Raw genomic sequence first — 12,673 nt, forward strand, 5'->3', positions numbered from 1 at the left:
TTAACTAGTCCTTTTCTACAAAATATGCAATAAATATATAATTTTGTGCCTTACACTAACTATTATTCTATTATACTAAACTGTCACAAATGCAAATTAAAATCTCTCACCGTAATTTCATGTCAAAAAAAAAAAATCTTTTGCTAAAGTATTTTTCAACTGTCAACCCAATAATGACAAAATTATTTATCTTACTAAATATTTTCATATCCTAGATGATTTTCAAAAGTAACTGAAACACAAAAATATTAGAAAAACAAGTCCAGTTATTAGAAATTCAAAGAGCAGACGCCTGAATTGGAACTCTTCAGTAAAAAAGCAAATATCTGTTCAATTAATAAAGCGTCCCTAGTCGCACTGTACGGTCATCTAGCAACAAGCTGCAACTTGTACACTGGAGAATATTCAAGAAATAAACAACGCTAAGTTTGCTATAACTTTCTCCCACTGGCAATGGATAAACCTCAGATAATTTGCCACATACAGAAATCTCTCAATTATACGATATTTGATTGCAAATGGATTCCTTGTTCGGCAAAATTTGTTGTTCTTGGCAACCGTGCACGCGGTACGGGAATGCTTCAAACCTACGAAATATCTCATGGTGAAGTCAATCTTGTTCACGAGGTAACTTGTGTTTGTTTGTATAGTATGTGTGTGTGTGTGTGTGTGAAAATTTGTGTATGTACACATACAAGCAACAGAGAATCCGTGAAATGTATGCACTTACCGACGAACACAAGCGGTCACACTTTTATATAAACAGTCTACAATATGTATGTTTACCAGCCCCCATATATATATATATATATATATATATATATATATATATATATATATATATATATATATATATATATCTGGCGTAAAATTTCAAAGCTGATGGTTTAGGTTTCACCTTTCAAATTTTAGCAGTTTCAGATCTTGCTAACACAAAACATACTGAGGTTTTGGCCATGGCTCTCGCGTCACTTTCGACTATGTGTGTTCCAGGACTGTTTTGTGAAGGCGCATGGCTTACTGGTTAGGGTATTCGGCTCACGATTGTAAAGTTGTGAGTTCGATTCCCAGTGGCGTATTGTGTTCTTGAGCAAGACACCTTATTTCACGTTGTTTCAGTTTAGTCACCGGGCAAAAATGAGTAGTACCTGTATTTCAAAGGGACAAACATGTCACGTCGTGTCACGCTGAATTTCCCTGACCACTACGTTAAGGGTACGCATGTTTTCGGAGTACTGAATCACTTGAACGTTAATTTCACTGGCAGTCTCTTCCATTGATTGGATCAACCGGAACACTTATCGTCATAAACGACGGAGTGCCATTTCCAGAACTATCTACTTACTATGTTATAATGCGACTGAGAATTCCACTGATACTTGTGCCTTTAACATAATCACCAAGCAGAATGAGCGTGACACTGTGTGACACGTCAGCCCCTTTAATTCACAAGGCTCTTTTAGACTTGAGGCCATAGTAGAAGACTTAGGTGGGATAGAATTCTGGAATTCATAAGTGTGGTTCGAACTTCTTAAATCATTCGACTATGCCTGCGCCCTTTCTCAGACATGCAAACATTATTAATACATATGCAGGCATCGGTACACTGACGTAGATCTTTATACTGACAAACACACGTATACCCCATTCTGTGGAATACTGAGGTCCCAAACTCAGGAGGTAATGAAAGCAATCTAAATTGAAACTGATAATATTTTCGAATTTAGGCACAAGGCCAGCAGTTTGAGTGACAGCTTATTTTATCGACTTCGGAAAGATGAAAGCGAAGATGAGGACTGCGTTGTGTATGTGCAGAAAATTGGGAGCTGTTAACTTAAATAACCAACGCTTTAAGGATTCCGCCTCTTCTACGCCTTATATGAGGCTGATAATTAAATTAGTATTTTATGTCACTTGCCAAACAAGTACGAGTTAATGAATTGTTTTAATATTTTTTGAAATTACGAATATTGTTAGTGATACTCGGAATTTCATGGACCCATTAATTGGTGTTCACACTAATTCGACTGAAAATGCTTTTAAATTAAGTGGCGTACAAATAACAACTTGGATGAATTCATAGTGCAATCATTATCTAATTGGTATCCCTTAAACTAAATATATAAAGAAAACTTTCAACTAAATAAAAATTCATTTCTGTTTATAAATAATTTTTTGTCAATCTTTTCGTAGCAGACTTTTATTTTCTTCATTTTTAATCGTTCAATACTTCTTATTATTTCCCCCTGATGATGCATCTGTGTTCATTATGAAGCAAAGAGTAGGCTGAATCAGAAGTAGACTGATGCCTCTTCTAGAAAAAGAATTATTTAATGTCTTTCGGAGCATTAAAGAAAAAAAATTTTTCCAGTTCACTGTATTAAACTGCCACACTACATTCTTCAGTGTCACACTAAACTGAATGGTTCTAAAATAATACAATAGCATAATGTTTCACTCCTATTTCTTCTAAAAAAAATTTCAACAATGGAGATAAGGTATTATTAAGAGGAAATTATTTGCTCTAGTCTCAGTTTCAAACTTGAGCTGGACACTAGTGCCATCTGAAGGTACAGGTACACTGGGCAGTTGCCCTGAAGTCCCATGGATCTTGGGAGCTCATTGTTAACCTAGGTGTGCTGTGGTTATGTATGTTGGGGCCCCAGTGCATTATCCAAGGACCTGTGATGTTAACACAGCTCTGCTTGACACTGTTCTGTTTAAACTTCTTGGAGCTTTTAAAGATATACCTTGTGTAAATCAGTAGCAGTAGATTGTCAAAAAATTATTTGAACTTCAGATAAAATGCCCTCAGCTATTGGAATCAAGGTGCACTGACTGAGCCCATCTGTCACCAAGGCCAACCATAGCTGATTTCTTTCATAGAGAACAAGAGAGAAGACATGGGCATAGTACTGAGCTGGTACTTTATTTGACAACCCTGAAAGTATGAAGGCTAAGTTAAACTCAAGAGCATAGAGAGCCACAACAAATACTACAAGGTATTCTATCCAATGATATAATGACCTTCACTTCTAATGATTACTTTAGTGTATAATCATGGTGTATAGTTACAGTACTTTATCCTTTGAATTCAAATCCTGATGTGGTTAAATTTGTCATTCGTCTTTCCTATGTTGCTTAAATAAAGTACCAGTCAAGTATTTGATTTATATTCTATATAATGATATAATGACTGCTTTAGTGTAGTTATGGCCCTTTACCTTTTGAATTCAAATTCAGATGAGCTCAACTATTCCTTCATGTCAAGTTCGGAATTGATTTATATTTCTATAATGCATGCCAGTTGTGAATGGAATTATAATAGACTAAAACTCTTGAGTGTTTGGTCAATGAACAAACCTGAATGAATTTTTGTTTCTTTCTTTAATCATTTTGTCAAAGCTTTTGTGGCTGAAGGAAGTAATGGAAATAGAAGTCATGATTCAGCAGGGTGCAGCACATCACTGTATTAAGTTTTTAGACTTGAGACCTGCTTTAAATGCTTACCACAGAATGAACTTTATTAAGATACCCAAAGGCCAAGCAGTGTGCAGCAGATTAAGTTTATCACTCAAAATGTGATCATATTCAACTTTAAAATCTTCTTTCAAAATTACCGGAAATATTCAGCTTGTCACTAAACTTTTTTTTAATTATTAATCATACATCTTAAATTTTATGTTTGATTTGCATGATAGAGTGTGTCTTTATTGTATCGTCATAGTCTTCCCACCTACCATTAAAATATCATTTTCTGTTTTTAGACTGAAAAACCAAAGTCATTTCGGTGTTGTACATTTGCTGCTTCTGACATACAAGAAAGACATCTGGCGACAGGTAACTTTCATGGCAAAATGGAAATTTGGTGAGTTGGATATATAATTTGTTGGTAAAAATCAGTTTAGCTTATTATTTACTTAAGTTGATTTTCAGACTTTGTTTTAATTAGTGTAAAATAAAAAAAATTAAATGCTTTTGTTGTTTTGAAATGAATTTGCTTAGCAAGAATGTTTTGGCTCTAAGGAATAGGCCTGACATTTGTGATGTTCACAAATACAGACTTTTTCTTCCGGGCCAAAACCTATTTCAGTTCTGAACAATGGCTAACACCTTTACAAAACTGAAATATTTTTGTACTAGAGTTATTCTTCATATCTAAGAATGTTATTTGCTTTACAGATATACACTTTCTAGAATGTGAAGGTACCTAGAAATGACATCTACCTCAACTCATAGTAGCGACATAAAAAGATGCACATAGTTGGGATAATAGAAAATGAAGTCCAGGATACATTATGTCTGGAAAAAAATATTGACAGGATAGTCATGGTTGGAATGTCTTCAGTCAAAGGTTTAACAACCCAAGGTGCTAAACAACAAATGCTATAAATGTCTTCAAAAATGTTAAGGAGTTTATTAAGATATGTCCTTTTTTCTAGTTTCATGGTGTTTAATGGATAAGAGTTTGATCTTATTCTTGATATTAATTCTTGACAACTAGGTGAGCTGAGCTATGCACAGTTGAGTGTTTCACCTAGATGCAAAAGTGCATACAAAGTATTTACAGCCAAAAACGATGACTAGGTAACTTAAAATATAATCTACTCAGCTATCCTTTTATATTCTACATTGCAGCTGAATAAAACCCTTTCTCGTTGATTAGCAATAAACAACTATCCACAGTCAGCAAGCTATGTATGACCTCTGTTCTGAATTTTCTTCTCTGTAGCAGTCCCATATAAACATTTCCAATACACTTATTTCTTTCTCTCCTCTTCTTCTTCTTTTCCCATTGTGTTTCACTTGCTAGACCTTTCACACCATTATCACCATAATAAACATTTTGCCAAATTCTGTTTCTTCAAATTGTATCCCTCAGAAATCCATCACCTCACTTGTGTTTTCTCTCAGTCCATGACTTGTAACTATTCTGTTATTGTCTCCAATTGATTATACTAAAGATTAAAATGTGGCATGTATTATCAGTAGCATAGCATAGGTACTGAAACAAGGTTTGCAGATCTTAAAGGTAAACTTGTTTTATAATAATTATAGATATCATATATTTAATGGACATTTAGAAAAGTGTCTATAAACTTAACTCTTTTCTTATATTTCTTTTGAAATACACAGCTTTCGTTTCAATTTATTTTGAAAATAACAAAGAGTTTAGTAAAATAACTTTGCCATTATTAAGCTGGTGTTTGGAACATAAGTAAACTTAGGATTTTGATGGAAAGTATTAATTTAGATCACTTTAAAACAAGAAGTTTGTATCATAGAACCAGGGCAAGTTAGTATCAAAATATTGTTTTACAATATAGATGTTATATGTAGAGGACATTAGATATAATATCTATAAACTGCAGAAAATCATGTGGATATTAACCCTTTAGAGACAGTCTCATTCGGAGTTTTGGTACCAAGAAGACGGAGCCCTTTTCATGAGTCCTACGGAGGGCATGCACTTATTTTTCAATATATATATATATATATATATATATATATATATGAAATGAAGTTATTACTTAACATATATAAACTTATATATATTCTTGTAGGAAATTGAATGAACTAATATGATCTTCTTCATCATTTGACTCTCTGGCTGATAGGTTAGTCCTGTCATCTCCTCAGGGTTAACAAATAGAACTAGAGAGAGAGAAGGAGAAGGAAGTGAGGGGAAAAGAGAGAATTAGGTGTTTGTGTGTATGTAATAAAATAAATACAAAAAATTGTGAATGAACAATATATTGTTATGGTATGTCAACACATGAAATTAAATTGCACTAGTTTTATATAATGTATTCCATATTTCAGGGACCTTGAACATTCTGAAACTCCTGTCTACTCTGTAAATGGCCATACCCAAATTATTAATAGTATTGATGGTGTTGGAGGTTTGGGAATAGGAGAAGGTGCACCAGAAATTGTAACTGGCAGTAGAGATGGTAATATCATCTTTCATATTGTTTTCTTTAATTCTATCACATATTACAGCTGCTGGCAGTACTATTTAATAGCACCAATCATATAAACATTTTAAAGCTATTCATCTTGTGTTAGTTATCTCTTTTACTTGACCACAGCAATTAACAGCAGTAGCCAATGGCTTATATATAACTATTCAAATGGTTATTATATATGCAGTTATATATTTATATATAGCTATTCTAAGGGCTACTATAATAACACTTTGTAATAATTACCACTTGTTTTAAGGTGGCAAGCTGCCAGAATCATTAGCCTGCCAGGCAAAATGCTTAGCAGCTTTTCCCCCATCTTTATGTTCTGAGTTAAAATTCTACTGAGGTTTCTTTTGCCTTTCATCTTTTCCGGGTTGATAAAATAAGTACCAGTTGAGCACTGGGGTCGATATAATCGACTTGCTCCCTCCCCTGAACTTACTGACCTTGTGCCAAAATTTGAAATCAATAATTACAGCTTATGTCACTAACATAACTATAAAAAAGTGTTAATTATTTAACCCTTTTAAAATTCAGATACTTTAACAGTTGTATAATGGCTACTTTTTCATCAAACTATTTAACTGTAAATTTTTTTATTCAGTGATTTAACTCTTTCACTATTAATTCTGTATTACTGTCAGCATTCATAATGCCAAAATAATGCTAACATCAAAACTCAGATAAAATGGTGACACATGGTGATAAAAATGTTAATTTTACTTTACAAATACAACCATCTCTTGTAGGTTTGGTGAAAGTCTGGGATCCAAGACAGAAAGATAAACCTGTGGCAATAATGGAGCCAAAAGAAGGGGAAGCTAAAAGAGATTGTTGGGCTGTAACATTTGGTATGTATACTCTAGATCTTCTGTGTTGTTAGGAGCCAATAGTCTATGTTGTTGCTTCCTTCTACTTTGTTGTATTAACATCTTTATCTTTCTCTCTCTTCTACAATATGGATTAGATGAAGCTTCCTTCTTGTTTATCCTTTACTCAGCCCAACAAAACAAGGATTCCTGTCACATTGCTTGATGTTTAGAAAGTCTTACATTGTAGATTAGTGTTAGCATGGCATATTTATTGATGCATTGCATATGTATTGCAGTTATCATATTGATATATCAAAGACTCCATTTCACATCCTCCACACTTACTATCCATTTTGGTCTACTGTAGAGCTCATTACTTTTTCAGAGTAGGAATGAACTGCTGTACTTCAAAATATCTTAGAATTCTTCTTGTAATGTATTTCCCTATTTACCATTGTAGGTAATACTTTTACTGCGACTGATCGCTGTGTATGTTCTGGCTATGATAATGGCGACATTAAATTATTTGACCTGAAAACAATGTCTTTGCGTTGGGAAACCAACATTAAAAATGGAGTAAGTCTATTTTATTAATTTTTTTTACATTAACATTGTTGTCTCTTGAAATATGAGGAAAGGCATAGTTGATTGAATTGTGAGAAGTGTAGGAATGTGTTTAAAAAATGTAAAATGTCTTCAGTAGCCTTTTATGAAAATCTTATGGGTTAGTGCTTAGGTCTAATTTCATGGTATTATGTATATCAATGATAATATACCAATACAGCAGATAACATAGGGCTCAGTTCATATAGCTGTCAAGAAGCGATACTGTTTTGGCACCTCCTCCTCTGGCAGCTATATGAACTGAATCCAATAGACTAAAAAGTACTGTATGAATGCCCAGCGCAATGTCTGTGGCAGGATTGAACAGAATGTTTTTGAATTAGTAGTCTAGTACCATATACACTTTTCTTCAGAGAAAGCTATGAAATGGAACTTAAGTTGACAAATGAATAAATTGTGGGAACAATAATTTCCAAGAGACTATATTATTTGTGTGATGTAAAACATTTCACTCATGATTCTCTCCAAATATAACTGCACAAGTGATAAAAATTTAATCTCCCCACTTATAAAATGAGTGTTTGGTAAGGTATTTGACAAAATTCAGATTTGAGAAACATTGCTTTATATTTAGTATCACCTCAAACACTAGCAAATGTCAGCTTCAGTTTATTCAAAGTAAAATATGTTGGGCTATTATCAACACATATTTAATGTTATTACTACAGAATTTACAAGGCTTTCTATTAGGGTATCAACATCTATGAAGTGTAATTCTATGAGGGTATCAACAGAGATATGTAGTGGTTTCTAAACTTTAAAATCTATTATTTTTGTGCTTATTTAACAGGTCTGTTCTTTGGAGTTTGATAGAAAAGATATAAACATGAACAAACTTGTTGCCACAACTCTTGAATCAAAGTTCCACGTTTATGATATGAGAACACAACATCCAACCAATGGGTTTGCATCAGTAGTAGAAAAAGTAAGACTAGTGAACAATACCACTGATTTCACCACCTCTCTACCTTGCTTTTTAATTATTATTATTCCACTTTATATACTTTATGTTGATTTATTTCGCATGAAGACAGGAAGACAGTTCTAGAGTGTTTCAATGATGTTAAGGCTAATATCTACATATTGCACAGCAGACTTCTATGTAAGCACTCAACCTGATGAAAACAACAGCCAAATCTTTCTGAAATTACAGGCTACTACCTCAAAGAAAGAGACATTGGACAGTGTAATCCTAGATAACTGGAAACATGATGGCCATAGTAAAGATGCCTTTTGTTTTTGTAGGTCTGCTTAGACAAGGCTGACTTGTGACAAAACAACATAGCCGACAGCCTCCATGAATTCACATTGTTATGTTTCTTGGTATGACTAGCATTAGGTTTCACTACTAGTTCATGACTGAGTGGTTAACACTAAGTAAAGTATCAGATGTTAAACCTATGCTGCAGCAACCATATCATGTTCCTTGGTAAGGTTTATAGCTGACTATGCTGATAACTGATACAAGTTCTATTTTACAGTTGTGTGTTTAATGGTAGGATGGATACCCAACTATAAAAATCAATGGTTCCAGGATAATCCAAATTTGCTAATCATGTCATTCATATGAAAATTAATACAAAACAGTGAGAAAGTATTTTTAGTTGATGGACTAAAAAATTCCAGATCAGGCCTGACTGAGTAGATCTATGGCCACACAAGACTACATTATCTTGGATATACATGTTTCTCTTCATTTTTTAAGGCAGTCAAGGGAGGAGATATTTGATTGCTATTTCTATCAGATCGAGTGACCATGTGCAGCCCTTGATAAATTGCAATGCATATTTTCGCTTTCTTAGCTGATAAAAGTCATCCCAAGTCCTTTACCAGAAGTTAATAGCAATTATGCACAATTACTTAGACTTAGAAAACGTCAATCCTTGCCAGAAGAGTGGTATATTAATTTGGTAATAAATTTAGCCTCAAATTTTGTCTTTCTCTAATATTGCCATTTTGTTTCAATTCAAGTTTTATGTTAGGTTTTTAACAGTTCTTTTTATTTTTGTGTTCATTTATTAATCCACCCCATTCTTACAACACAATGAGTTCTTTGTTTTTTATGAGTATAATAATTTGCTCATGTAGTAAAACTTGATAGCTGTTTCAAAGTTCTTATAAAATTTTCAACTTTATCACAATTTCTTGGTCTGAAAAGATTAATTGGCACTAAATTTAAATTCTAATTACTTGTCATAAGATAAATTATGGCAGAAATACTACATAAGCAGATCTAGCACAAAATACAAGCATATGCACATATATATATATTTCACTTAGGCATTGTGATATTAATAACCTGATGTAGAACACAATATACGTATGCCTCAGAACAAGTCATTAGTCGAGTATAGAGCAGTAATAAGAAAAAAGATGGCAAAGGAATAAACGATTATCTTTTGAACTTCATTAGCTTACAGCTGTTTCCACTATGAGATGTGGTGGATTCATAGTTGAGTACCTGAGGAACGTCATACAATTTCATCAGAACTTCAAATATCAAGTGCAATTTATTTGGGAAAACAAATACATTTAAGTATATATACAGAGAAGCATTACCAATTAAATAGCTATATGCGGAAGATGGAAACCAAGGGCTCCTCCTATAATTAGGATAAGATTAATTCTCTTAAAACCTCATTTCTTGCCAGAAGAGAGCTCCAAAGGCTCCTCTCACAATTAGGATAAGATTAATTCTATTAATCTTTTCCTAATTGTGGGAGGAGCCCTTGGTTTCCATTTTCCACATATATGCTATCACATTGGTAATGCTTTCCTGTATATTTGCTTAGTTTTTTTTGCTTTTCCAAATATTTGGAGCTCTGATCAAATTGTAAGATGTTACTCAGGCACTCAACTCTGAATCCACCACATCTTATAGTGGAAACAGCTGTAAACTAATGAACTTCATAAGATAATCATTTATTCCTTTTTCTCTTTACTTATACATGTATAAGCACAGGTATGATTGTATGTTTAAGAGGTTAGCTGCTCAGCCATGTGATTCCAGGTCGTTCAGTTGCACATGGCACCATTGACAAAAGCCTTCTGTAATTTTGACCAAAGTTTTGTGTATGCATTTGAGATGTGTGTGTGTGTGTATTTGTGTCTCCTTATCTTGACAACACAAGATAGTTGTAAATAAGTGTCATCATCATACAAGTGGTGTTCTCCATTTCCATTCTTTCATGAGAAATGTCCAGTTGTAGGGAAGTATTAACTTGCTTGGAAACAGGTGAGGGTTGGCAACAGGGGGGGCACATGGCTGTAGAAAATGTCTCAACAAATACCACATCTCAGTTGTGTTATTTCATTTATGAAGTACTTGTGTTGTTCTTTAGCTCTAATTAAGATTGAAGTCATTTCAGGCAAACATATATTCTAACACTACGTTTTCAAATGTAATATTCTTTTGTTAAAGGATATAATGGGGTTTTGGCTGCTATTTCTTACAGTTTGAGGTCTTCTTGTGGGCTCAAGTAACTCTGCTAATACCTGATATAACTACCATTCTAACCTTTGCTATTCTGCTTCCAGTATGTGTATGCTTTACTACAATCAGAGCCAAATCTATTTATGTGTCATTTTATGGACATGTTTGGCTCAACAAGTTTTTCAATGACATTTTACACATTTAACAAATAATATATTTATAAAAATGCTAAAGTGCTTTTAGCTTTATTACTTGTAATTTCAATGATCTGTTTTAATCACATTAATACATGTATAAAAAAATCTGCCTTTCATAAGGAGAAAGAATCCATTTGTTGTTAATTGCTTATAAATTATTATAAAATTACAATTCTCTCTTTCTAATATCTACATTATTTTGTGTTTTTGTTTTTCATTTCTCTAATGTATAGGCAGCACATAAATCAACAATTTGGTCAGTTCGCCATCTTCCTCAGAATCGAGACATTTTTATGACAATGGGAGGTAATGGCTCAGTAAATCTTTGGCAATAGTAAGTAAATATATTTCTGAATATTTTATCTGACAACAAGCATTTGGTGTTAAGGATATATCAAAACTTAAAAATTTTATTTATTCCAGCTTCAGGTAGATGATAGTCACATAATAATAGTTAGGCAGAGCAGAGACAATGGTATACATTTGGTTATATCCTAGAAAGCAATGCTCTAACATGACCACAGCCCAATGTCTGAAGTCAGTAAAAGAATATTGTTGAAATAAACTTAATATACTTTTGCTTATCTCCTACTAGTCTTAAAATATTTTATATTGTAGCTTTTGTTTTTTTAATCTCTTAAGCTATTTATGTTGTTTTTAGTTATTACCCTGAAAAGCGTGTCACTAAGGATTCTAGAGGAATAGAGATGGGTGTTGCTGGTAAAGTGAATCTACTACAGAATATAACCATTTCCACGCAACCTATAGCTACTCTGGACTGGAATGCTGACAAAGCTGGCTTATGTGTGTGTGCAGCCTTCGACCAAACTGTTCGGGTCCTCATTGTTACCAAGTTAAACAGACTTTAAAATTTCACTAATTTTTTAAAATTTCCTATTTTGAATAAAATAATAATTTTTTTATTTCTGTTGTTCATTATTATTATTATTATTATGACTATTATATCACATGGCTTGATGGCAGAATCTTTAACCCTTTTGTTACATTTCTGCTGAAACAACACTGCTTTTGTTTCAATTAATTTTGAAAATAATGAAGAATTTAGTAAATTAGCTTTGCCACTATTAAGCTGGTACTTGAAACATAAAATAACATGAACTTTCGAGGGAATCACTTTAAAATGTGAAGTTTGTATCACTGAATCAGTTGTCTCAGATAGATTGATATTAAAAGTTAAAGTGCTAGAAAATGCTGACAGTATTTAATTACATCCCTCTAAATTCTAAATATAGAATTTAAATATATATATATAAGGTAGTGGAAGAAATTTCAGGGTACCAACAAAATGCTCAATAATATTTTAATTGTATCCCTTTTACATTCTGAATTCAAATCCTACCAGTATTAACTTCACTTTTTCTTTCTTCTCGTGGGCTGATAAAATAAGCAGCAAAATGTGCTGCTTTTATCAGGTATACAATTTGTGATGACAATAAATTCTAAATCATCATTACTATTATATTAAGGGCAGTCAACTGACAAAAGCAATACAATACCTAGACAAAATAATTGAAGTATTTCACCTCTTAACTCCCTAAGTTCAAATCCTTTTGTGGAGAGTTTTTGAGGGAAGACGAAGGAATAGAAGAACAAAGGGTAACAGAGCAACAAGAGTTA

The 12,673-nt window shown here is 33.0% G+C and overlaps 1 protein-coding gene across 1 annotated transcript; it reads left to right on the forward strand.

Annotated features, from left to right (window-relative positions):
- The first annotated feature begins 316 nt into the window (after nucleotides 1-316).
- Nucleotides 317-11,958, forward strand: LOC106879941 (dynein axonemal assembly factor 10). Its single transcript, XM_014929702.3, has 8 exons — nucleotides 317-627; nucleotides 3,768-3,868; nucleotides 5,824-5,954; nucleotides 6,719-6,820; nucleotides 7,242-7,357; nucleotides 8,196-8,330; nucleotides 11,269-11,369; nucleotides 11,697-11,958. Exons 1-8 carry the CDS (start codon nucleotides 454-456, stop codon nucleotides 11,902-11,904), a joined length of 1,068 nt encoding a protein of 355 aa, XP_014785188.1. The 5' UTR covers nucleotides 317-453; the 3' UTR covers nucleotides 11,905-11,958.
- Nucleotides 11,959-12,673: the final 715 nt, after the last annotated feature.

Source organism: Octopus bimaculoides, chromosome 11, assembly GCF_046866305.1.
Source record: "Octopus bimaculoides isolate indiv1 chromosome 11, ASM4686630v1, whole genome shotgun sequence".
In the NCBI taxonomy this organism is placed as follows: Eukaryota; Metazoa; Mollusca; class Cephalopoda; order Octopoda; family Octopodidae; genus Octopus; species Octopus bimaculoides.